At 42.5% G+C, this 26,991-nt stretch overlaps 2 protein-coding genes and 1 long non-coding RNA gene across 4 annotated transcripts in view; 2 read left to right on the top strand and 1 right to left on the bottom strand.

Moving 5' to 3' along the window:
* Positions 1-5,854, top strand: part of gaa (glucosidase, alpha; acid (Pompe disease, glycogen storage disease type II)) — a gene marked incomplete in the record, with an annotated part of 8,928 nt that extends 3,074 nt beyond the window's left edge. The window contains 15 exon segments of the mRNA XM_035655196.1: positions 123-242; positions 435-553; positions 838-969; positions 1,206-1,316; positions 1,403-1,516; positions 1,723-1,807; positions 2,198-2,315; positions 2,729-2,862; positions 3,091-3,242; positions 3,391-3,539; positions 3,643-3,850; positions 3,958-4,056; positions 4,623-4,787; positions 4,987-5,139; positions 5,290-5,854. Coding sequence (XP_035511089.1) covers positions 123-242; positions 435-553; positions 838-969; positions 1,206-1,316; positions 1,403-1,516; positions 1,723-1,807; positions 2,198-2,315; positions 2,729-2,862; positions 3,091-3,242; positions 3,391-3,539; positions 3,643-3,850; positions 3,958-4,056; positions 4,623-4,787; positions 4,987-5,139; positions 5,290-5,355 — 1,925 coding nt within the window.
* On the bottom strand, positions 2,338-8,596 carry LOC118323253. The gene is made up of 3 exons (XR_004796484.1): positions 8,274-8,596; positions 3,063-3,240; positions 2,338-2,859 (listed from the first exon to the last, which is right to left on the bottom strand). It is a non-coding gene; the product is annotated as an uncharacterized LOC118323253 (long non-coding RNA).
* tbc1d16 (TBC1 domain family, member 16) lies at positions 6,740-26,991 on the top strand. 2 transcript variants are annotated; one of them, XM_035655194.1, is made up of 13 exons: positions 6,740-6,933; positions 10,525-10,737; positions 11,249-11,411; positions 11,621-11,929; positions 18,062-18,256; positions 18,445-18,592; positions 18,705-18,869; positions 19,432-19,580; positions 22,124-22,258; positions 23,246-23,432; positions 24,024-24,203; positions 25,425-25,571; positions 26,187-26,991. In XM_035655194.1, the coding sequence occupies exons 2-13, from the start codon at positions 10,557-10,559 to the stop codon at positions 26,484-26,486; spliced, it is 2,259 nt and encodes a 752-aa protein (XP_035511087.1). In that variant the 5' UTR covers positions 6,740-6,933; positions 10,525-10,556; the 3' UTR covers positions 26,487-26,991. The 2 variants fall into 2 exon arrangements, with proteins under 2 accessions (XP_035511087.1, XP_035511088.1); XM_035655195.1 differs by lacking the exon at positions 6,740-6,933 and adding an exon at positions 9,600-10,350.

Raw genomic sequence — 26,991 nt, 5'->3', positions numbered from 1 at the left:
ACACACATAGCATCCCACTGCCATTTCCTAATCTTCACTTTTCATACAGAATTCTTTTTTTCAGCATATAACACACTTATTGCTAAATATCTATGTATGTGTATCTGTTTATGTCTCTGTAGAGGTGATGTTGCAGCCGACTCCTGCTCTCACCTTGGTGGCTATCGGAGGAATCCTGGACCTGTATGTCTTCTTGGGTCCTGACCCTGAAAGTGTTATACGACAGTACCTCCAGGTCATTGGTGTGTCTTTTCAGTGATGTCATTTAACAACACATCTCAGGTAGCAAGCAGTAGGCATATACACATACCAACAAGAGAAATGTGTGTTTTTTAAGTGGAAAACATGGAAAAGCATGCCACTGTGTGTAATTTATATTTAGTCCTGAGGCAACCTGGAAAAGAGTGTTATGTGTTGTCATTTTCTATTACCAGGCTATCCTATGATGCCTCCCTATTGGTCGCTGGGTTTCCATCTGTGTCGCTGGGGTTACACAACCACTAATACGACCCGACATGTGGCTGAACGCATGCACAATTCAAAGTTTCCCATGGTAAATGAAGTACTCACAAAGCTCTATAAAATGGAAGTGATAATTAAAGCTCACATTCTTCCCACATGAGTGGATTTATTATGCACGAATCTGACCATAATGAATGTGTGAAAATTGTCATATTCATTTTCACATATTGTCAGTGTCTGTGGGTCCAATTGACATGTAAACATTTTAAATGTATTACTTTTAGTTATCAGCATTGGATAATGCTCGCACCCAACTCGACTCCTTATCAAATCACTGTGCTTTCTGAGATTAGTTTGATTTTTTTTCACCACCAGGACGTGCAGTGGAATGATCTGGACTATGCAGCCAAGCGCAGGGTATTCACCTTCGACCCCTGGCGCTTCGGGGACCTCCCAGAGATGGTGGAGGAGTTCCACGAGAGAGGCATGAAGTACATCCTCATCCTGGTGTGACATCTTTAACAATAAAAGAAACTGATAATGCTGATAATTTTAACCAGCAGTAAATATTTGAGCATTTAATTCAAAAAGGACCAACGCATACATCAGTTGTTCAAATTGTTGACAGTACCGTGTGATGTGAGCTGAATTTAATCATTAACAATGTTTCTCCAGTAGATGGCGGCAAACCTTTCTTAACTTGTGACTTGACTTGAGTAACACTCTCCTGGTTTCTGCCTAAGGACCCTGGGATCAGCAGCACTAGCCCCCCTGGAACTTACTCGCCCTTTGATGATGGACTGAAACGAGACGTCTTCATTAAAAATGCAACAGGACACATCCTGATAGGGGAGGTTAGACACATTTTTTTATGCTAGGGATGTATGATTTTCTGTTTTGAGGTGTGTATGTCATACACATTCCCAAACTGTGTATCCAGGTTTGGCCGGGCCCAACAGCCTTCCCAGACTTCACCAACCCAGAGACCAGAAGCTGGTGGGAGGACTGCATCAGAGATTTTCATTCTAAAGTTCCTGTGGATGGTCTGTGGATTGTGAGTATTTACACACACACACACACACACAGAGTACAGGTTATTTAGCCACCAACAGTAACATTAAGACATCAGCTATGTCAGGTTTCCAGTTCTGGAATGTGTACATGGTTTTGTGGTTGAGTGTTTAGTTAAGTTTGTTGGTGCCTTAGAATGACATAGCGAATAATATTATCTCTGTTGTTTTTCTCCTGTGCTTCACCCAGGACATGAATGAACCAGCCAGTTTTGTGCAGGGCTCAGTGGAGGGCTGTCCTGACAGTGATCTTGAGAACCCGCCCTACACCCCCAGTAAGTGTACTGGATCAGTGTCGCACCATTTAAAGGCATGCAAACATTATTGGTTTTACATTTATAGTCAGTTTATATGTTAAAGTACGTTATGTATATACTTTAGATACATTACTTAATTCATTGCTACATAGAGACTGGTGGCAAATTAAAGGAAAAACCTGAATGAATGAGTGGAGAAACATGGCAAATGGCAGATGCTTTCATACAGGACACAAGGAAAGGTTTGAAAAGAATGAAAATTATGTGAATCAATTTGAATACCTATGGGAGGATGGAGAGGGTTCCAGACACTTGTAGGTTTGTGTTGTTTTTTCCTTTAAGTTGTCACCCATCTGTGTGTTGCATAAAGTTGTAGCCTGTGTGTCTCTCTGACTGTCATACAAACAGTAGTGGTTGGAGGCCAGTTGAACTCAGGAACTCTTTGTATGTCGGCTCAGCAGAAGCTGTCCACTCACTACAACCTGCACAACATGTATGGACTGACAGAAGCCTATGCCACGCACAGGTTAGACCATGCGGCGATCAGACGCAGTTTGCAAAAGCCATTTTATGTAATACACCATTGTAACAAAAACAAAGTCAAATCTTTTGACATCAGTTGACAAAGAAGTAATACATTTTTTACCACATAGTCATATAGCTTAAGCTTAAAAGCTTAGCTTAGCTTAAAAGTGGATCAACAATGTGTCACATGAGCAAAACATAGTGTATGTAGTGGTATTAAGTAGTGGTACAGCTCATGGGAATTAAAATTGCTCTTGCATGGTTGACTGTGTGTAAAATGATAGACTTTCTTTGAGAACCTACCAATTTCACTTTGCTGGAGCTCAATGTGACACCACAGAATGCTGCTAAGTTGTTCTTTTGTTCTTTGTCTTGTATGCTGTTTTAAATCCCGGGATTCACTGCCATCCTCAGTGCTCTTAGGAAGGTACGAGGGAAGAGACCCTTCGTCCTGTCTCGCTCCTCCTACCCTGGCATCGGACGCTTCTCTGGAGTGTGGACAGGGGACGTCAGGAGTGACTGGGAGCAGATGCGATACTCCATCCCTGGTGAGGAGATGTGGTGTTGTTATTATGTTCAAACATTTTCACAGTTCTTCAGTGGCTATTCAGTTTTGGCATATTGGCTTGAGATGGTCTCACTTTATGGTTTATGACAGATCTGTATATGATAGAATAAAATGTTCAACCAAACCATCAGAAAGACCTTTTTGAAGTGACCACAGATCATTTGATAGATTTAAACTGACCTTTTGCACCCCTCTCTTTCCCCCACAGCGGTGCTGCAGTTCAGCCTGTTCGGCGTGCCCCTTGTGGGGGCGGACATCTGTGGCTTTGGAGGCAACACCACTGAGGAGTTGTGTGTGCGATGGATGCAGCTTGGGGCCTTCTACCCATTTATGAGAAACCACAATGACAAGCCAAACGCTGTAAGACAGAGACAATGTTTGTGTGTTTGGTCTGCCCTGTATGTTTTTTCCACTGCGTCTAGAGCAGTCCATCTGTTTCATGTATTATAAATAGAGGTAACTCTATATCTTCTCATTGTCTGTTTTTCTGTGTGTCTGTGTCCCGCAGCCTCAAGAGCCCTATGTATTTGGGCAAAAGGCCCAGGCAGCCATGCGAAGTGTATTGAACCTTCGTTACTCCCTTCTCCCGTTCCTCTACACACTCTTCCATCATGCACACGCCACTGCTGATACTGTGGCCAGGCCTCTCTTCGTGGAGTATGTCCTTTCTTCTCTATCCTCTATTATACTACGTAAATTAAATGATTAAGACGATATCCTTCGCGTTCTATAATATTATCTTTTTTTCTATCCCGCTCAGGTTTCCCACGGACCCTAACAGTCAGACCATAGACCGACAGTTCCTGTGGGGGAGTTCGCTTCTCATTAGCCCAGTCTTAGAGCAAGGGGCAGTCGAACTGGCTGCATACCTGCCCCCTGGCACTTGGTACAGCCTGCACAATGTGAGTCGCACAACCCTGTACCACAGTCTCACAATACCACTCGCACATAGGAGCCTTAAGCCAAAAGTTCAATCATTTTTGTTTGTTTACTGTTAAAGGCCACCATGTTTGAGGCTTTCAGTGATAACGCATGTCTGAAGTATCTACATGGTGATTTGTGTTTTGCCCTCCAGGGTCAGCCTTTCTACAGTAAAGGTCAGTACCTGCTCCTGCCGGCCCCTCTAGAAACCATCAACGTCCATGTGAGGGAGGGACACATTATCCCCCAGCAGGTGGGTGTCAATATGCAGCTCATTTTGCTGAGCCTAGCGCTTATCATTTTGGTTCAGTGGTAGACAAATGTGGTAGAGATGAATTATTAATAAAACGTTTGAGGATGAGAAAACCTGCAAAACATAATTGAAACCGGTGAAACAAGTACTTAGAAATCCTACTTACAATTCTATTTAGCTGAATCATGTTTGAGGCCGGTGTAAAATAAACAAGCAGTGTGCAGCAGTGACTGTAGCTATTAAAACAAATATTATAGTTTACTGCCATCAGTGCAGTACATCTCTTGGTTAGGCTTAGTTTGATATTCAGCACAGTTCCTTGCTGATGATTAAAATGTAGGCTTAATTTAATTGGACATTTGTATTTTTCTAAAAACAATTGTTGCTTTATTTCAGCAGTAACCTCAGTTTTCAGTAAAATGATCTGTGACATGGATGCACACGATCAAACGTACCAGGCTGTGTTGAACTATAACAATGATAACATCCAGATCGACGTCTTAAAGCTGAAACACTTGATTTCATCATTTTCTCGTGTTTTCTTCGACCTGCCTTTTCTTGTGAAGGAGCCTGCTTTGACAACCACAGCCTCACGCAGAAACCCTTTCTTCCTGACGGTGGCACTGTCAGCAGGCGGCTGGGCCCGGGGCGACTTGTTCTGGGATGACGGAGACAGTCTTGACAACTTCGAAATGGGAAATTATTGTTACGTTCTCTTCATTGCTGGACAGGTAGGGAAGAGATAAGTGATATTTGCATTGGGAAAGCTGACAAGGCTGTGTTTTGCATTTTACTGCACTACTACTACTACTAGTTGATCCAAAAGTCCTCTACCTAATGATACAGTTAAGTTTAAATGCTTACTGATCTCTTTTTGTGATTGATTTAGACCAAAGAAACATTTTAATTGTCCCTAAATGTCCTCTTCAGTCTCAGGTGGTGAGTGATCCTCTTAGGCTTAATGGAGCCCTCGACGGTTTGGTGCTGGGAGGGCTGCAGGTGTTCGGGGTACCCTCGCCACCCCTCTATGTATTAGCCAATGGGGACAAAGTCAGGGATTTCACATACCGCAGTGACACCAAGGTGAGTTCTGTGTGACTCAGCACTACGTCACTTTACTTAAGTATTTGTTGTCCTCAGACAGATAATGATGTTATTCTGCAGATAAGTGTGTTTGTGCCAAAAAATCAAACCGTTCTGTCTGCCGGACTCTGTGTCTGTCTCTTCCCACAGGTTTTGACAGTGACCAGCCTGGCTTTGCCTATGACAAAGGTGTTTACAGTTCAGTGGGCTCTCTGATGCACTGAACCTTGTTACCCAATAACCTTTGGGAGCCTTTGCACTTTTCACTGCTGCTGAAAACTCCCAGAGTTCAAGATGCACCTGACTCTTGCTCCACCTCTTTGTCCAAATCAGAAAGTAGTGCTTTGTAAGAAACAGGTTTTTAAAAAGTGATGTTATCAAACAAAGGGAACCATCATCTTGATGTATCTGTTTTTTTCTTGCTAGGTATTTTTTACTGCTGCTAACTGCCACACTGAATCAAGACAACTGTTTATAACCTCTTTTGTATTTTTTACAATTATGTTTATATAAATCTTTGTTACGGAAGTGCATTATAAATAAAAATTGTGAAAAAAGATAGGTGCTGCTTTTGTGCATTTTGGCTCACTAGAAAGTCTCTGCTACACTAAATGGAACAGAACCTAAATTAGTATCATTGGTAACACCTCTGATTACCGTACTATTTCATGTCAAAATGGCAGCTGTGAAAAAGGTTTATCAAAGTGAATGGTGTTTATCAAAGTGAATGGTGTGCAGATTAGTATATCATAGAAGACATGTTGGACTCGCCATCTGGCCTTGGCAGATGTCAGTGCTCTCTGAGTACCGTTCTAGTCTTAAAACATTTTTGTCTGAAATTAGATCCATTATACCAACTTATATCGTTAATGTTTGACAAAATTGTTCAGAAAAAGTGTTAATAGGCAAATGGTTTTTAGTGGATGAGTGTGGTTATGCCCCCAGACTATAACATTTACATGTACTGCAATCATTGTGCAGTATATATTGAATAATTATATATAAATAATTTAAATAATTTCCCCCTGGGATTATTAAAGTATTTCTGATTCTGATTTCTGATTCTGAAATGATGAATCACCAAAATAAAAACTAATATTAAATTCTGAGTCAGGATTTTTTAAAACAGGGTTTAAGGGGACAGGTAAAGCCTCCAGCAGCTGTGAGGCGGGATGCTCTGACTCCAGCTCTGGTCCTGATGATGGACCAACTGCATTCAAGCGTTTGCCAGTGACCTTTAAAACGTCACTTATGATGAAAAAGGGTCAGATCTTTGAATGATGACTTAGGTTAATGTAAAATATATTAGTTTATATTATAACTGCAATCATGACCTGGTATCCCTCCGTGTTTTTAATGTGAAATCTAAAATTCCCGGTTGCTGTGATAGAAAAAAGCCTTTGACATTCCGGAAGCAGCGAAATTTCGGGGGGATTGGTCTGGGAGCTCTTCAGTCAAGTTACAAACAACACGACCAAGTAGCTGTAGGAAGTGAGACAACTTCGGCTTACAAATTAAAGCGCCAACACCGCGTTTCTCCCGAAACGAGCGTTTATTTTGAAAGCTAAAACCGGAAGTGTCATTTTTTTTTGCCGTGGAGAGAGCAGCAGTCAAGCGTGTGGTGTCACTGTCGGAAAACACAGGGATACAAACAAGACTACAGCTCGTAACAACTGAGCTAAATCCGGGAGAAAGGCGGTGAAACGACGCCGGCGCACGCTGCTTCGGTCCCCCGGCTCCCCCGCTGAGATGGATGTCCGACATGGGCTGTAGACTTCTGCGGCGGGACTGAAGGTGAGCCGCTTGTCCCCGTTTTGTCTCTACACGCTGCTCTGCTATTCATTCATTTTCTCCTGCTGGAACAGGTTGCAAGAAACGGACACATCTCTCCCGACACACTGTTGTCTCTTAGTGGTAAAAACAAACTTTAAAGTTGCCCTGCCCTGCAAACGCTGACACGGTGAAATGTAGTTACCCCCAGCTGAGGGTTTCGGCCATGGTCTCGGCAGCTGAACTGAAATATTTATGTTGTATGTAAGATGGTACAGATGGAGAGTCCATGCTCGGGCCACATACACACACAGTATATTTGTATATTAGTGTGGGGCCTGTGTGTAAATAGTGCTGTGGTGGCAAAAGCCTTGTCCCATCCTCCCTCTCCTCCTGCCAGGCGGATGCTGGCTGTCAGGCTCGCTGTAGTGATGGGCTGATGGGAGCCCACCGACATTATGGCACGCCTCTGCTACACTGGCTGCACTGTTACTATACTGAGAGGACACCTTCTGTCAGCCCTTTTTTTTTTTTAAATTTTGGTAGAGTTTCAGCCGCTGTATGTATGAGGGCTCACACACCTTTCACCTGAATTCACTGCATACACCAGACTGAGCAGTATAATGTAAATACCTGTACATTGCAATGCAGTTTTCTTCATAAATACTACCTAAAATGTTTCATTCATGGAGGCTGTAGTTTGTGGGGGTCTTGTGTTGGATTGCACTGCTATGTAAGGTTTTTATACTTTACTCTACTGCCCCTATATATGTGAAATATACAGCTAATGATAGATGAACACGTGCCATAAACAAACAGTTTAAACAAGGATCCCTTACATTTCTGTCCACAATAGACTGAGTTTAAAAATAAACTTGTCACTGCCTTCTGGTAGGGAATTTACTGTATCTCATGGCATTGCTGTTTCTAAACTTCCTCAAGCTTTCTTGTTGCTTATCAGTTGATGCTGATATCAATATATCTGAGATAAGCTAATATCAGCCCCTCAAAATGATCCATTAGGCTCTAGTAAAGTTTTATGAGTGTAGAACTGGAAAACACTTAACACAGAACACAAGTGTGCACTCACCTTTTTTTCCTTAAGGAAGTCACCAGTTAAATGTCAAACTCACTCAATACTGCAGAAATAATGAGTTTAATATCTTCAAATATTATGAATCTCCTGTTTTCAATTTTAAGGCACACAGTGTATTACTTTATGACACAAAGCTCCGCATAACACGCAAGTCCTGAAAGATGAACTATGTTTTATATGCTTTAGTATGTATCTTCAGATGTAGCACAGCCTTAAAAGTCTACACACACTCCCACTGAGTCACCCGTTAAGTTTCCTCATAACTTACCCCGGCGTTTGAGTCCGCAAGAACCTTGTTTTTCAAGCTTCTTTGTGGCTGCTCTCCTTTCAGCAGCCCCAGGCACGTCAGTATACAGCGCAGACGTAAAGGGGTTCAGCATTGGCTCCTCTATTCAAATGTCAGCGTGACAACTTAATTAATGTAGCCCAGAGGTGAGAAGCTGAGACCCTGAGAGTTTGTGGCTTCTATACTCGCAGCTGAATTTCCATGGCGTGGGTTTCAGGTTCACATTAAAAGCTATCTTTCTGGCAGGCAGTCTGTTAAAAGGTTATAAAAAGTTTTCTGCAGGTCAGAGTGAGACTAGACTGGGTTTAAGGATGAGATATTATGAAACAGTGAGAAAGGTCAGAGAGTGTGAGCAAACCGAAGTGTTGACAGCATAAAAGATGAATGTTCTTAAACAGCCAGTCTGAACAAGCCCTATCAAACTGACCCGAGTGGCCCTGTAATCACATACAGACCAAAATAACCACTGGTTAGTAGCACGGCGGCAGATATGTTATTGCTGTTATGAGGCTACTGGAAACAGCTTTGTGACATGTGTGAGCCTCCAGCCTGTCATTATGCACATTCTGTTCAGAGTGTGTGTGTCTTGCAAGAAATTCAGAGTATGAGGACACTGTGTTTGTCCTATTTGCATTAGTCCGGTGTTACTGAAGCAGTTAGCGTTTTTAAAAAGCCGCTTACAGTGGCCGCTAACATTCAGTAGTAGTCTAATGTTGTGTCTTTCCGGATAGAGGAGTGGTTACTTTTTTTAAGCAAATATTTAAAACTACATCCTGTTTTAGATACGTTTTCAAACTAAGCACAACAGAAAAAATGTCTGAAAACATAAAAATCAGTGCTGTCGACATCATTAATGACTGATTATTGCTGAGATTAAATAATTAGTTGACATTAATAAAATTTAACAATAACTCTTCCAATTGTTTCAGTAAAAAAAAAGTAAAAAAGCCTCTAACTTGGCTCCAGATTCTTAAATGTGATGATTTTCTGATTTGGTTTGGTTTGTTTTTTAAATTGAATATCTTTGGGTTTTGGAAGGGAAAATGCCTCCTTTGGCAAAGTGTTCTGACATCTGATACACTAAACGTAGAAGATAAAATAACCTCGTTGCTGCCCAAGATTATTGACATCTGCAAGAAAGAGCAGCTCTTTTTACAAGATGCACCGCGCGAATGGTGAAACTCTGGCCAAAGAAACACCCACCTTTTTTAAAAGTAAGCCAAACGATGGCCTACGGTAAGTCTCTGCTCCGAGGTCATGCCTGGATGTCGTGCCAGCAGACTTCCTGTCTGGGGCCTGGCATCAGGAAGTGGGGTGCCTGCTTAATCAGGCAGAGGTAAACATGCCCTCTGAGGAAAAAGAAGGGAACATTCCTCAAATGGAGCGGGGAGTACGTGTCGTTCAGCCAACAAGAAAACAACGTACATGAAGTGGGTCCACAGATACAGACACCCACGATAAAAGACATTATTGAATTAGAAGTGTGGTCATCGAACGGGAGCAAAAAAAGTTTGACTTTATTTGCTTTCAGTTTTTTTTTTTAGCCTGAAAAAGTAAGATTCCCACTGCGCCTTTTCAAAGAAGAAAACCCCTCAGCAACACACCATGCTGCAACTTTAAAAGAGCTGCTTTCCTTTTTGCTCGACTCGGAGTTTGTTTCATCGCATGAGACTTTCTCTCTGAAGCAGACGAGTTAAATGTTGGTGGTGTGACACGCTGATCCCAGTTCGGCGCTGATGTTGACTACATCTGTCGGCTACTGATAACTGCTCGGAATTTCACACGGATGGAGTGAAGTGTATTTGCTCATGTCTTTGTGTGTGTACACACTGGTGTGTGAGTGTGTGAGTGTTGTTTACAGAAGGTGGGACGTGTTTAATGGCACACTAGTACAGTATCCACACATCCTGTGAATGTGTTTGTGTTAGTGGGTGCAGGTGGCAGTAAAGAAAATGGGGCACAGGGAAATGCTGAACAAGTACAGAGGGGAGAGGGGATTCTGCAGTAAGGACACTGCAGTAAATACAGCCATACATGTGACAGAGGAGGTGAAATGTAGGTGAGGATCTGTGCAGTCTTATAATGCCAAGGTGTGTCACGCTTTCCTTCTATCGTGTTTCCTTTTTTATCTCATGTCCTTCGCCCTTCTCTTTTCTCTCTCTCTCGCATGCCGCTTCCATCACGGCCTCCCCTCCTCTGCCTCAAACTCCCTCTTCTACTCCCAAATATCCAGAGGATGGGCCCAGTGTCCCGGTGCCTGAGGAGATGTCTCTGGGTCGGCTCCTGCGGCGTGCCTCCTCCAAGGCCTCCGACCTCCTGACCTTTAACCCTGGGGCGGGGGGCACATCGCTGCGCTCGGGCCTGGACGGCGAGATCATCTTCTCCAAAAATAATGTTTGCGTGCACCCTGCAGAGCCCCTGCCGGGCTTGGCAGAGCACCACCCAGGTTAGGCCGGACTCATGTTGAAAGTGTCTTTCTTGTTGTGCCTCTTTGTGTGTGAGTGGAGGTGCAGTGGGAATCCCTCACCAGCTTCCCAACCGTGAACAGGACTCAAAAATACAGAAGTCGAGCTTTCTAACTGCTAAGATATTAAAAATAAGTCTCAGACACACAGCATGTTCACAGCTGTTGGCCAGATGAAATTCAGGCTTTTACACTTGCTACTGTCAACATTTCTCCTATCTTTCCCTGGTATGAACATTAACAGCACTTCCTTAATTTCTCCATCCCTTATCTCCCGTGATCATCGCCCGTGCGTGTGTTGCAAGATTGCTACCTCTCAGGTTTCCATCTGTGTCGTCATCTCTTTGTGTTCGTCTCTGTTTGTCTTTGGGTTGCAGCTGCCGGCTACTTATAAAAAGTCGTTCCCCTTCCTACCTGTTCCTCAGATGTTACCTCATTTTTCTCACCATAATTATCCCTTACTGTACTAACTGGTTTATGTTGCCCCCTGCAGGCTACCTGTGCGTGCACACGGAGAAGGATGAAAGCCTGGGCACCACTCTGATTCTGACCTGGGTGCCCAACTCCCGCATCCAGAGGCAGGATGAGGAGGCGCTGCGTTACATCACGCCTGAGAGCTCCCCTGTACGCAGGAACGCACGCCGCAGAGGCCGACGGTAGGAAAGCCATCTCTTAAAATGTGTATTCTCTGGGTCTTTTAAAAAGAATGATACTTCTCTTGAAGAACACTCCTTAAAGTCATGCAGTCACAGGATGAAAACCATAGCTACACTGAGATTAAAAACATGAACAAACTGAGTGTGCAGCCTTATATCATTATTATACACGGTACCGATGGTGTTTAAAACCAACCGTTTCCCCTCAGACCCCACTCCCGTCACCCAGCTGCCCAGGAGGAGGATGAGGATGAGGAGAGAAACATTACCAGCAGCACCTCCACAGAGAGCCACAGCCTGGTGGTAGAGGCAGGAGCGGATCCCTCCTCACACCCGCAGCAGCTGCCCTCGGCGGGGGAGGAGGGTGACGAGGGGTCCTGCGAGCTGTCAGACGAAGTGAGCCGGGACAGCACCATGGGCTCGGACTCGGACACTTTCTCCTCGCCTTTCTGCCTGTCCCCCGTCAGCGAGGCCCTCTGCGAGAGCAGCGGCTCCGTCTTCCTGGACAGCGAAAGCAGGTCAGTGAGAGGGTTGAATGGGCTTTATTCGTGATCTATATTCTTATTTTTACTCAGCAGAGTTAAGTTTAGTATTTGTTTTGTCACTCAGCGGTGGGAAATCTTGTCCACCTCAGTCACAACTGTGCCACCGTCACACATATTATCAAAAGTTGTCATGTGTTGGGCACGCTGGTAGCCAAATAGTTATGGTGCATATTATATAACCGCAGTGCCACAGGGGATATTTGATGCATGTCATGCCAGTCTCTTTAATTTCCTGTCTGCCTCTATAATGTCAGACAAAAAAACATTAAAAGAACGAATGTTTTTATTGCTATATTTGGGTTATAGTACCCTAATAAGGGAGTCTTATAACTGACCAATTCAAGTATAATTAAATAAATATGTAATTGTTTAACATAGTCAGTGTCACATCCTATTATGACTGCTGTTCCTCTTCGCCAGTCTCATGCTTCATATTATAATTCCTTTGACAACATCTCATAATTTTGAGTATTTGTGAATTTACCTCTTTAATTGACACTTTGTGGCCTTGGAAATTCCTTGAAGTACCACAATAAATCTGGTGGAGCCGTAAAAGACATGATGTCAGCTGTTCCAGCCCTGTACTTTATGATAGCAGCGTCTTCTTGCCTTGTACATTTATGTGTATTTAATATCCCAGTGATAGCTCAGTTGGGTTCTGGTCTGTATAGCCCTTTGGGGTCTAATTACGCTCGCTGCTGAATCTTTTACTGCCACTTCGATTCGGTGAGGAACACCTCAACGTTCCAGTGTGTAACATTTAGGAGGATCTGTTGGCAGAAATGGAATATAATATTCGTAGGGATGTTTTCATTAGTTTGTAAGAATGACAAAAAGGGTTGTTGTGTTTTTCGTTTTCTAAGAATGACACATTTTTATCTACAGAGATTGTTCAGAGATTGTTCTTCAACGGAGTCTGCCGTGTCGAACCACCGTGTTTCTACAGTTGCCCAGAAAGGGCAAATACTGGCTCTAGATGGGGCCTTACATGTTTTTCTCAAGTTTTGTGGCCACCACAGTTTCTTCTACATGCTTGGAAGGCTGAACTGTATTAAAATAGTAAATGGTTGCAGTCTGCAACTTCACCACTAGATGCCACTAAATCCTACACACTGGTCCTTTAAGAGCAGATCCTGTTCTGTCAAATAACAAAAAAGCATTTGTTGTAGTAGTTCCATCATTTTAGGGTTTGTAAAACATATAAAACTGTAATTGTCAGGAATTTTGTCAAAACCGACACATGCAGCTGATTGCTGTTGAATTGAATACAGTTTAATTCTGTGTGACCTTTGTGATTGCATAACAGCAGTTATCCTTATGGATGGAAGAGGACTAGATAACATGAACACAACACAACATGAAAAATGATGTCAGCTTCAAAGTAACTAAATCACATTTTCAAAATGATGATGAGGGCTGACAGAGATTCTGACTGCAATTTGAATTGTAATAATTTTCTTTTGTATTAACCTCCAGGCCTTTACTGGTGACCCACTTGTAATTAAATTAAATATATTTTAACAAAGCATGATGAAGCTTTATTTAAAAGTCAGAGAACAGACAAATTATTTTTTATACAGGAAAAAATACCAATTTACTTCACATTGTGTAAGATTTCATCAAACATTCAAAAGTTAGATTCATTGAACAGCTGCATAGTTGCTTTTGCTGCCCTAAAAGCAGTCAAATGTGATTATATTGGGAGAAAAACATGGAATCAGCCTACAAAATACTCACTGCATGTAAAATGTAAAGTAAAATGTCTAGAGGACACAGCCTCAGTGCAAAGATATACAGTATATATGGTCTCTAGTGAAGACTAGTCTGATGTTATGACTTGTGTGATGTATTTTCCAGACAAAAAAAAATAATCATTATTATTATGTTATTTTTGTCAAACAGATTTAAGGGATTATGGAAGAAATATAAATCCCCTGTGTGCTGTAAGATAGTGTAAAGTTGTTTGTTTGTTTTAAAGCACTACAAAGACACATTTCTCAGTCTACATGCTTCTTTTATTTGATATTATGTGGAATTGAGCACACTGCCACATAGAACAGATCCAGTTCTGGCTGCACCCCACTCTGTGGACAGGATGTGTAATTGCTTCTATGCTTCCAGACAGAAAATGTCAACAGCTTTCATCTGAGAAACCTTGACTGACATGCAATAGTAGCAGTGACCCAGATGGCTGTTTGTTCCTTTTTCAGTTACTCTAAGCTGCCACAAGGTGGAGCCAAAAAGAAAAGAATTGATTGCATGAGGGATGGATTTCACTTTGAGGCCACATGGTGGCTTACTGCACTACTGAATGTCCCATGGGAGTGACAGCAGGTAGATGACTTCAGTAGGAGGCATGAAACATTAGTAGAGTTCAAGATGGGTCCACTCACATAAAGCAGCTCTTAATCTAAATTTTTTATAATATCACAGATGGCCCGAAATAAGTCCCCAAATCCCACAAACCCCAAAACCTCAGTGCTTCCAGAGACTGTTCTCTAATCAAGCGAGCCATCTGGACAGCGATTGTGTTGCTGTTCGGACCTCACGGCCGTTTGACTTTATGATTCCCTCCGTGGTTGTTTCCTCACGCAGCTATTTGGCCTGACATTTTGCCCAGAATGTGTGAGTGTGTGTCAAGGAGAAAGAGAGAGAGAAAACGAGTCAGTGTGTGTTTAAGCCTTTTTTTTAACCACTCTCAGACCCCAGTTTTCTGTAAGTGCAGTCAGTGTGTGACTTGGCAGCGGTGTCTGCTTCACAGCTTCTAACCTTTACTCTGTCCTTCTCTTCCTCCGCGCCCTCTGTGCTCCACTCGCTGTTAGTGTCTCTCTGGCAGTCGTATCTATCCTCTCTTTTGCCTGTTTTTCCCTTCTTCTCTTGGATTCTCTTCTAGCCTAACATCCATCTATTCCTTCCACTGTATTTTGCATCTTTTCTCCTTGCTCATTCTCTCTGTTTTTCTCAATATTGTTTCTTTTGGTGTTGCCCACCTCTCAAATATCTTGCCCCCCTTCCCCTTCCCTTACTAAAGTCTGTGTGAAGCCCTTTGATTCTCAGTGCTCCCGGGGTTGTTGTGCTGGGCTGAATGTCAGCTCTCCGGATTAGAGCACTGAAGAGAGCGGAGCAGCAGCCAAAACCCTGGAACCCACTCAATCTCTCTTTCTCTCTCTCTTGCTTTAATTGACACTGTTAAGGGGCCAGGAACTGGAAACATGTCACTTGGAATCATTCAGAGAGAAAGAACCGCGTATGGGAGAGCGAGAGTGGATGAAAAGAGGGGGAAGAAAGAGGAGAGTGGTGGGAGAGAAATCCACAGCAATCTCTGTCAAGCTTCTTAACAAGTTTCTTTCAAGTTTTAACAGTAGTTTATGAAACCACTGGTGACTGTCAGTGTGTACTGGCTTTACTTGCAGGATTTTAACATGTGATTATATCTCAGATAAGTGGTTTCCAAAGTTCTTGGCTTGTTGCACCTTTTTAAAATGAAGCAGTTTCTTCTTTCAACCACTTATCATTGGTTACATACAGTTTCTTTCCTGTAATTTCTGTATTGATTTGAGTTTTATAGGCCTGAAGAAGGCAAAATAAACGAGTAAACATATTAACTTTATGTAGCAGAAAAATGTTGTGTATTCTGTTATAGTGCCAAACATTTGTTGCCCAGTAGAGTTAATGACACAGATCAAGAGAAAAAGAGCCTTTAATGTCAAAGTGAAAACAGATCTGTACAAATAAGATCTGTAAATGAATTACACCCCTCATTTAATAGAACACATATAATCATGACTGGTGCAGCCAATTGGTCACATAATTAGTTAAATGCCTTAAATCATCTATTTTAATTGCAGGTATCTGGAATCAATTATAATAATCAGTAATAAGAATCAGTAATAAAAGATGAAGAAGATCATTTTACACTGTAATAATCTTAGGACCCCTCATATTTATCTTTATCAATCTGTTTTAAGGGTCCTGCCCTCCCTTCCTATGAGGCCTAGTAAATCCTGGAAAAGTATACACCTGACTTGAATGTGTGCCGTTTGGGTTCTGGGATTATTAGAATACAGCGTGATCAATAAATCAATAAATAAGTCAAATGTCAGATGTTTTTCTCCTTCATCCGAACTCCGAACTGTAGTGACCACTTTCCAGTGTGCGCCTGCAGAGCCCACACCACCCCCTTCACCCTCCCTCATCTCTCTGTTTTCCCCACCAGGGATTAGCTGAAGGGCCTGGGAGTCCCTGGAGGCCTGTAGCACTTGGTCCTGGTTCTCAGGGTGACCTGGCAGCACCTTCCCCAAGGGCAAAGCCTCATGTATGTGGAGAGAGGTGTTATGAAGGGCCTCGGGGCAGTTTGATCTGGTGGGACATGCTGGTTGCAGCAGCCTGACTCCATCAAAACAGCTTGTTTACATAATGTACTCTCTGTACAGTTTATGACTTGGCTGCTGCCTACAGTACATGAACAGAATCGGGCTGTTGACACTGACAGACGTTGTTAATCAGTCATTGAGTTTCCGCTTGGATGCAACATAGTGGACGATCCTTGCTATAGTGCCAAGAATCATGTGCTTTCTCGCCACGTTTTCCATGGTTTGTGCACTTTTATTTCTACGCGGAAATATATGCAAAATGTTTTTTTGCACATGGGCTTAAAAGCATGCGAGAAGAGTGAAGGAAATGTCTGCAGTAAATTGACTCATAGGCCTTGTTAACACTGTGGGCTTGACATTCATTGGAGTTATGAAAAAGCAAGTACAGTAGTCTTTTTTAAAGGCGCTCCTCCATATTTCAGATTGCTGAACTCTCTCTCCAGAGCCCTCTGTGCCTCTCTCCCAGTCTCCTTTTATTCCACAGTCTGGTTTGTGGCGTGATACATGAGACAGAGAGCAGTAAATCACTAGATAGGAGAGGAAACTGTGCAGCTTGGATTGATCAGCCTTGTTATTTTCCCATCTGCTAACGGGGAAATGATTAGCCAGACATGATTGATTCAGGGTGTAATAGATTAGACTTGGCCTCCCTCCCTCAATTTACCAACATGCCACTTGTCTTAACCTGAGAATATGTTTATGTGGGTTAAAGGTGTGTCATTGTACAGAAGGATACTTTTAAATTCACCCATTGACTCAAAGCAGAGGGAGAAACAGTTCTAGGATTTATCTATAATAATAATAATAATAAACTACATTTTCTAATTGAATGACTTCTGGTTTTCATTTCCTAAATAGCCAATAAGTGCATTTGATAGTAGTTAGTAAGCAAATAACTTCATTTAGACATCCACTTCTCAAATGTCAGCGGGTTAAATGCATTTCTGTGTTGGTCTGTTTCTCAGCATTAGCATGTCTTGAGACGTGTTTGAGAGTGCATTATGGTCATTAGCTATGGTCCATTCACTGTGTGTGTGTTTGTTTGTGTGTGTGTGTGAGAGAGAGAGAGAGAGAGAGAGAAGAGGGCAAGACATTGAACATGCAAGGTAGTGATTCTAATAATTAAAGAACGTGTGTGTTTGGATTCATATGTGTGTTGGCCACATACACAGTTTCATCTGTTTTGTCTGTGTTCTGTGCTTGTGTATGTGTGTTTCTCTGTTCATATATATGTAGTGTGTTCCTCCCGCAGCAGAGGAACCCTCGGCTCAGGTTTCAGTGCCGGGAACAACATGCTGGCCATGGGGGGAATGACAGGGGAAATTGGACGGCAGACAGTGTGATTTGTGTGTGTACAGATTTCCTTGTGTGTGTGTGTGTGTGTCCTCAGAAGCCTCCATGCATTCCTCCCATTCTCAGCCTTTTTGCTGAACCGTATTGAGACGCAAAACAACAGGGTAGAACTGAGCTCTGGATAAGCCTATATGTCTGTGCAGTTATCACTGAGCCAAACGCCGCTGGCCACTGTCTACACGTTGTTTATTAATCATGTTTCACATAGAAGAATGGCACAGGAAAGAAGAAGTTTTAGTGCAGAAGGTATAAACCCTGAAGTCTCATTCCTTCTAATTTCCTGGAAAACATTACTCACTTTTCTTTAGTACAATCAAGTTCCAAATTAAATTGTAATTCATAGAAATGTTGGGGCTTTTTGTTTTGTTTTTTTTACCAGGGAGCTGTGCGAGGAGTCCATGACCCACTCCGCAAGCTCGGCTTCCAGTCTGGACAGCCACGCACCCTCTGAGAGCAGCGGCCAGTCACAGGGCGCGCGGTGGGAGGAGCAGCAAAAGGTGCTGGCTCTGGAGCAGTTGTGTGGCGTTTTCAGGGTGGACTTGGGTCACATGAGGTCGCTGAGACTCTTCTTCAGGTCAGCCAGGAGTACTGAGTGCAATGTGTCACAATGTGTTGTTTCAGGACAGGTGTTGGTTTGTTTTATGATCATTTTTTAAAAAGTAGTAGAGTAGATACCATGAGAAGTAAGGAATAAAAAAAATATTTAACACATTCCTTCAAATTTGTTATTAAATCTGTGTGTTCTCTGTTGTGCTGTTGCAGCGATGAGGCATGTACCAGTGGCCAGCTGGTGATAGCCAGCAGAGAGAGCCAATATAAAATTCTCCACTTCCATCATGCTGGCCTGGAGAAGCTGGCTGAGGTCTTCCAACAGTGGAAGTGCTGCAGGGAAACTCAGCTTAAAGACCAGGTCGGGTTACAGTCCAAATATGCCTGTTTGGCCTCAAATTGTATTGAGAAATGAAGGAATATTTCAGCTTTTTGTCCTAAGTATTTATTCAAATTTTCACTCTTTCCATCAGGTGTCAGTTGAGAAATCCTGCATGCAATTTTCCATCCAGAGGCCCACCCTGCCGTCAGCTGAGACCCACCCAGAGGAGAAGCTTTATCGGCGGCTGGACGTCACCACCTGGCTGCGTCACCTCAACCACAGTGGGCAGGTTGAGGAAGAGTATAAGCTACGCAAGGTATTGTCTGTGTGTGTGCATGTTTTTACAATCCTGTAGGGGTCTACACATCAGCCTCACCTGCTGCTGTCTATAACGTCACATTTTCTTTCCTCTGAATCAGTGGAAAGTCATTTTGAAAGTCATCCCCATTGTGTATAGCTTTCGGTTTCAATCTGCATCCCCAGTCTGTAAATAAGGGGAGGGTTGGTCTTGGCCAATGTCCCCCTGTGAGTCATTTCAGTATTCTGTGTTTGACTCAACTGAAGGTTTACCATTTTACTGAAATGACTCAGTGGCAGTTAGATTGTGACCAAGACACTTCCTTAGTAAATACTCAAATGCAGGAACAGAAGATCACTGTTTTTGCTGGACATGCACATTACAGAGTGTTTGAGTTTCATTTTTGCAGTATTTTGCAACACTCACATCAACTGTAGCTCAGTAAGGGGGGGTTGAGTGTAGTCTGTCCCATCTACACTACTGTCTGCATACAGTTGGATATGTTCTCATCTATTAGATCCCTTTGCTGTGGTGCCCTGTTTGCCCTTTGTGCTCACTCTGTTTGTTCACTCTCCGCCAGGCCATCTTCTTCGGTGGCATTGATCCATCCATCCGTGGCGAGGTGTGGCCCTTCCTGTTGCACTACTACAGCTATGACTCCACCTCTCAGGAGCGGGAGGCCTGGAGGCTTCAAAAACGTACCGACTATCATGACATCCAGCAGAGGAGGTGGGGAACAGGGAGAAAGAAATACATATGTGGGTTATATAGAAATATGGGGGATATTTTCTGGCTGCTGATAATGTATAAAAAAAGGTTTATTTGACAGGGAAATCAATTAGATAAGACACAGCAGTATTCTTGACATTGTTAAAGTGACACATGGCTGCAGTATCGGCTGCCAAACGCTCAGACTGTCAAACATTAAACCATATGTGAGTCTGCTGTGGCTTCTCATCGCAGCCGCTGCGCAATCAATAGGCACAACCAGGGAAGTGTTAAAGGGAGGTGCCGGGTGTGAAATAAAAGGTCTCTGGAGAAAAAACATGTCAGTGCTTATCAGATAATACTCATCAGAAGGAGAGGAAAAAACAACTCACACACACACACACACACACACATACACACACGTGAGTCTATTTGTCTTCACCCCACCAACCAAAAGGTTGAGTGTGCACATATTTTCACACGTTGAGCTGCTCTGTCTATGGTGAATATGATAATTGGACAGATTTCATCTGTATGGCCTATTAACATTTTGAAGTCAGGTAATTAGAGCTCTTGTTCTGACTCTGATGTGGATTCCTTTAAAGACCGTTTGACTAGAGCAGCCTCCAGGGCCACTAGTTGATCATTAGGAGAAAGGATACATGTCCGGGGTTTTGTTCCTCATCTCCTAACCATGTGTCCTTCCCTCAGCTGGGATAACTAAGCAGCTGCTAGTGGAAGTGATGCAGCTGTAACGAGTAAAAACACTTCAACAGGCAGTGAGTGAACATTTAGGATATTGTCATTGTGGGAAAAATGCTACACAATCACCAAATGGCAGACTTTAGATGACCTTCCGTTTTGTTTTGTTTTTTTGTTTTTTAATGTATTTATTGGTTTTAATTTTTTCAATAATAAATAACAACTGAGTTTACTGAGTTTCCAGGTAATGCATGACACGCTGCATGCTTCTAATAAGAGAATTTACTTTCTGGCTGGCTTGGAGAAGAAGTGCTTGTGTTTCATTTTCCATGCACCAGTGACTTAAATAAAACAATAGCACTTTTTCGGTTTAGATTTGTGCAAGAAAAGAGGAAGTTTGCTCTGTCAGTAACATTCTCTTTGCCTCCTTCACATATTTTCAGACCAAGACTGCAACTAATGATTATTTTCATTCTTGCTTATTTTTTCAAATATTCAAGTAATTAATTCACACAAAATTCTCACATTTTTGAATATGAAACCAGAGCATCTTTGAAGTTTTTTGCTTGAAAAAAAAATACTTTAAACAATTAATCGATTTTCAAAATTGATACATTTTCTGTTGATCGATTAATTGCTTAATTGTACAAATCTGATTCATGAGATTATTCCCATGGCTGACCATGGGAATAATCTGGTGCATATTAGTAAATTTAGCCTGGATCTTATTGTATCATTCTTTGTACTTTTTGCCATTTTGTGTGAATTTCTTTGTTGGGATTTGTGTATAGTTAGGCCTATCTAGGAAGAGGCATTGCAAATTAGCAAATTAGTCTGTAAATGAATAAAAATATATATATTTATCAGTCCAGGGCAGTGGTACGGCGATGTTCCTGTAATATGTAATATTCCTATGTTAAATTTATCACACCGGCCCCAGAAATATAAAGTGATGAAAACCTGTACTGAACTCCTGAGTAGCATACTCACGAGAGAGAGAGAGAGAGACCAACGACACAAACACTCAGCACTGCGACTAAACAGTTGCGTGGCGTTGCATCAGGTGTGCACTCATTATTCCTGGTGGGGCAACATGGAAAACAAACAGTGTTAATTAAATCCCCTCTGCTTGTTAGGACTTGAGTACATTAGTACCATACACAGAGTACATTGCTAATATGGTCCCTAACATTTAGAGGGATAGATGGGGGTTTTATGGTTGTGGTATTATCCTCAGTGGAGCTCTTACGGGTGAGATACCCCCTCAGTCCACTGCCTGCCCACCCCCACATTTCTTAGCTCATTTGCAGATAACCATTCATGTTTTACACCAGAGTAACATTTGAGGTAAAGTTTATTTGATGCTATTATTATTATTTTTTTTTAATCATAATTACCTTAATTTCCTTGGAGATTGTGCGGTAAAAACTTTCCTAAGTTTCTGTCTTGTTAAATTGTCACAACTTTGGAAACTTTAAGGGTTCTCAGAGAGCACAGACCTCCACCAAGAGCAATAATCCAGTCTTGTATGGTATGAAAATCTGCAAACGCAACCACTATATATGTATGTATTACAATTGATCTATTTTGCAATGTTAACAAAAGTGAAATTATTTGTGTATCCACCCTGTGATTCCGATCCACTCCAAAATGTAATGGGTTCTACCTTGGCCCATGCTACACTGAGAATCAGGCCAGTAGATTTTCCGTAATCTTACTGACAGACAAACAAACAAACAATCAGCACCAAAAAATAACTCCTGGCGAGGTCACTTGTCTTAATAAAGCGGCAGCAACATTCAGTTTTGCTTTTTTGTATCTAACTTTTTCATTTCCTCCCACTGTTTGTGTGTATAATTCAGATTGTCCATGAGCCCGGAAGAGCACAGCGAGTTTTGGAGAAAGGTCCAGTTCACAGTGGATAAAGACGTGGTGAGAACAGACCGCAGCAACCACTTCTTCAGAGGAGAGAACAACCCCAATGTGGAGATCATGAGGTCAGACCACAATCACTCTTCATTTTCCCCCTTCATCCTCTTTTAATTTTTTTTGTTCCTCCCCCAATCTCTATCTATGTCCTCTCCTTCTCTCACCTTCTCTCAATCCATCGTTATCATTCCCATTCCTCAGCCCAACGCACAGGCGTACCTATTCATTTCATATTCTGAACCCTGGGGGAGCCGCAAATGAGTTTCATGCTTTATTGACTCTGACTAAGCCGTCTGAGCACTTTTGATGCATACTCAGAGCTAATGGCTTTCTAAACGAGGAGCATGAGGATTTAAATAGCATATTAGTTTAGTGACTCTCATCGAGGCTTCTGGTGTTTGTCTAGGTATTATGATGTTTCTGGGGCAGGGTGATACCAGCGCTGCATATGTCCACATGGAGAGCACTTATCTCATGCTTCCTCAGATATCTCACATCTATTGTACTGATGTGTCACAGATAATTTTGTCTGGCACATTCAAGATACTACTCTTCTTGTGATTTTCCAAACACAAAACTACTTCAAAGTCTGCTTCCCTGTCTTAGTTTTTTTCCAAATGATCAATTTTTTCTTTTTAAAATAGCACACTAATAACAATAAAAATGTCCTCAAGGTTTTCCGATGAGAGCTGCGCAGGAAATTTACTTCAAAGTAGTATCCATATACATAAAAAAGGGGAAAAACAAGAAAGATCATTAATTAGCTCCCTGGTTACCAGAGGAGTTGGCATAGCAACCGCTAAAGCAGCACTTGTCATGTTTTTTCTGGGCATTACCAGCAATGCTGAAACACATGTTGGATCATTCAGAGTGTTTGGGTGGGACCATTCTGTTCAGTGGTTTGGCCGGGCTGCTGCAGGATCGTGAACTTTTCTATATTAGAGACTCAAAAAAAAAAGCAAAAATGTAAGTGTTTATGAGACTCTGTTGCTAAATTGTGTTAGATATTCTTTTTTTCTGCTGAGATGTTACAACTGTGGCTCTTCTTGCCGTAGGCGGATTCTGCTCAACTATGCAGTGTTTAATCCTGACATGGGCTACTGCCAGGGCATGTCTGACCTGGTGGCCCCACTGCTCACTGAGATCCAGGATGAAAGCGACACCTTCTGGTGCTTCGTCGGCCTCATGGAGAACACCATCTTCATTAGCTCACCACGTGATGAAGACATGGAGAGGCAGCTGGTAGGATGTTTCTGTGTGTGTGTCTCTGAGTTAGGAAAAATGTCAGGTTGTAGCATAGAACTAGAAAAAAGATGGAATTATGCTTCTGTAGACATTTGGACCTGTGTGTCAAGTGACTTGATTGGTTGATCCAACATCCAGTCTGGAGATTTTCTCTATTTTTTGGGGCGTACATTTCAGAATAGTAGTACTGCCACAAGTGCTCTTCTAGCAGAGCATACAGTAGAAATTCCCCTTCAAGGCACTTATTATCATTGCCCATCTTGTCATTGTCCATTTATGATAATGAATGCAAATTCTTTCTCGTGTCTTTAACACATACAGTTGCACGTTCACTGGGGGATGAATTAATTTCCATTTCCTGATTTCGTGTATGTTTTCTCTCCATTGTGGTTTGATAAATGTGACTCATCTGCTTCCTTGTGAACTCATATAATATATCAAAGAAACGCACACACAAACGTGTCAGCACACCTGTGTTATTTCGCTTATGTGCAGCCCGGAAAAGCATAATTCCAGCCTAAGAATACTAAAATACCACTAGAAAATGTGTTTGTAAGACAGCGTGTGCCCTCTCTGACCTGCTCCCAGATGTACCTGCGGGAGCTGCTGCGTCTCATGCTGCCCCGCTTCCACCAGCACCTGACCAGGCTGGGGGAGGACGGCCTGCAGCTGCTCTTCTGCCACCGCTGGATCCTGCTCTGCTTCAAACGAGAGTTCCCCGACACCGAGGCTCTGCGCATGTGGGAGGCCTGCTGGGCACACTACCAGGTCAGGGCAAAGTCCCAACGACTCCTTTGCATACACAAGTTTGTAAGAAAAACTTTGCATAAATGAGCGGACAGACGCGTTGGACTGTTTCACAGCGGCACCAAATTTTGGATGATTTTTCAATGTACAGATAACATTGTTTGCAATAAAAAGATTTCCACGTTATTCCTTTATATCCTGTCACCACCGACTATTGTAATCCTCCTAAATTCCCTTTAACATGTCACATTACTTCTTGGTTTTGGAGGGGTTTAATGGTTTAATTCAACAGGGATTAGAGAGTGTTTCATTAAAGATTCAACGTATAAAATCCAACATTTTGATTTACTCTAAATTCATACATTTCAATACTTCCTAAAAGCACAACAGCTGTACAGATGTATATTAAAAACTGCTATACACTATATATATATATATATATATATATATATATAGTGTGTATTTATGTAGTGCATTATATTTCCAGCAGTATCTGAAGCATGGAAGCTAAAGCAGAGTCTTTAGTATAAATTCCCCCTCTGTCTTGAATCAGTAAATTTGTGTCTCTGTTGTGCTCACTGCCATGACACAGAGCTTAACACCTCCTCTTACTGAGGCAGAGTCAAATATCAGTCTTTGCTTCATGCCATCTGTTCACACTCCCTGCTACATGTTCTGATGTTCAGCTACAGGTGCTGATGGAGGCGATAGCGGAGTGAAACCTCGGTTTAGACAGTTGAATATCACATGGGCCAGAAGGAAGAATTTCTGATTGATATCTGATTTTTCTGTGAAAAGGGAGGCATCAAATATTATGCCATATATCACAATAGATTGTGCTTGCCGGCTTTTGTCTTTTAGAATATTTAGATTTACATACACTTGGATGTAATAAACAACATTACACATACGCACAAAACCACAGTACAAAAAGTCATCCAACTGTGAAACTCTCTTTTTCAAACTAAGCCCTTAATTCACTGTGCATCTTTAAGCTTAAATGTACAAATACTAGACACTTATAATTAGCATTTTTCTTGAACTGGACTTCAGTTTTTTTTTGTGCATATCTGCTCTTTATCTCTCATTGCTCTCTAGTAAGCCTCAAAACTAAATACAGAGATCTGAGACCACATTGTCATTGCATTTTGGGATGTTATGTTTTCAAGTCCCAAAGAACTTGCAGTTATTCCTGCCTTTGTCTTCCTGTATTGACCTAACCCTCTTTCCCTCTCTTCATAGACGGACTACTTCCACCTGTTCCTGTGTGTGGCCATCATTGTTCTCTACGGGGAGGATGTGACAGAACAGCAGCTCGCCACTGACCAAATGTTGCTCCACTTCAGCAACCTCTCCATGCACATGAATGGAGAACTTGTGCTACGCAAGGTATCACAGTCACGATTGTGTTTGCATGGCTCCTTTTAGTTACTCTGCATCTGTGTACATGGGTATCCATTAATCTCAGAATATCTGAATAGTCTGTGGTTTATGAGCTCGCTCATAACAATTCCTCCACCGACTGCTGCATTACATTTAATTCAAACTAGTGTGTTTGCATCAAGTAGCCCTCCGCAATGCTGCAGCAAAGCAGCTCTGATATACTGTAACCTGCCCACAGAGGCCTTGAGCTACTAAATGGGATGCTGCCATGCCATGTAGAAGATTTATGATCTGCATCCCTGCTACTGAGTGTTTGCCTGTGTCCTCATGTTTATGGATGCTGTGTTAGTGCTACTGCAACCACAGGCAGCGAGTTCATGTTAGCATGCAGCTGGTGTTACTCCTTTTGTTGTTGCCTGAGATTTTGCACCCAGAGCAGGCACGCCGGCATTTTAGGGCTTTAGGGGAAACACAACCCGCAATGCTTTGCACCTTGACGTTGTTGTTATAATTTTAAGCTGGATTCAAGGGTATTGATTTGTTTTAATGTTTTAAGGCACAATGTTTGATATCTGCAATATATTTTAGTTCATCTTGCCATTTTTCTTCCTGTTCCACCAGGCCCGCAGCCTACTCTACCAGTTTCGCCTCCTCCCCAGAATCCCATGCAGCCTACATGACCTCTGTAAACTGTGTGGTCCGGGGATGTGGGACAGCCGCTACATCCCCACTGTGGAGTGTTCTGGTGAACATCCAGACTCGCAGAGCTGCCCCTATGGAGGCACCTCCACCCCCCAGCCCTGTTCTCCCTCCCCGTCATCCACGCCCTCGCCCTCACCAAACCCCACCCCCACGCCTCCGTTAGAGGGGAAGAAAGGCTCCAAAACCCGGGATATTTTCACCTTCCGGAAACAGTCATGAGATGGAGGCGATGGGGAGCTTTGCTGGTCTTGGCTCATGTTAGTACAGCAAAGGTTTGGATCCATCTGCTGGATTCCTGATCTATTTGTTTTTTTTTTCCACAGTCCCTGCTTCTAGTTTCACTATTACTGAAGATTTTTGTCACTTGATCCTTTCATGTGGTGCAGCGTGGAACACTGCCTTACCAGAATGTTATTTGCAACGTTCAGCATCACATGAATCTGCAATTAAGAGGGTTTTGATGCCAGATAAGCCGTAAGACAAGGGGCTGCTTTCCTCTTGTAGCAAAATGGACAATCACCAGGCATTATGTAGGTCCGGGGCTACTTCAGGTTCGAGTCTGCTGCTGGCTTGGCATACTTCCATGGGCTTTATGGGCAGGGGTCACATCAGGGTCTGAGGCACCAGCCAGAATTCGTGCAGAATCTGACCACGGGTCAAATGAAACTGGAGATTCATTCACAAGACTTGAACTTGAACTTGAAAAAAAATGTTCCTGTGTTCT

The sequence above is a fragment of the Morone saxatilis genome, unplaced genomic scaffold (genome assembly GCF_004916995.1).
Source record: "Morone saxatilis isolate NCDOM2014 unplaced genomic scaffold, NCSU_SB_2.0 Contig14, whole genome shotgun sequence".
Classification (NCBI taxonomy): Eukaryota; Metazoa; Chordata; class Actinopteri; family Moronidae; genus Morone; species Morone saxatilis.
The sequence above is the reverse complement of the archived record's forward strand: the minus strand, read 5'-3'. Positions and strand labels throughout refer to the sequence as shown.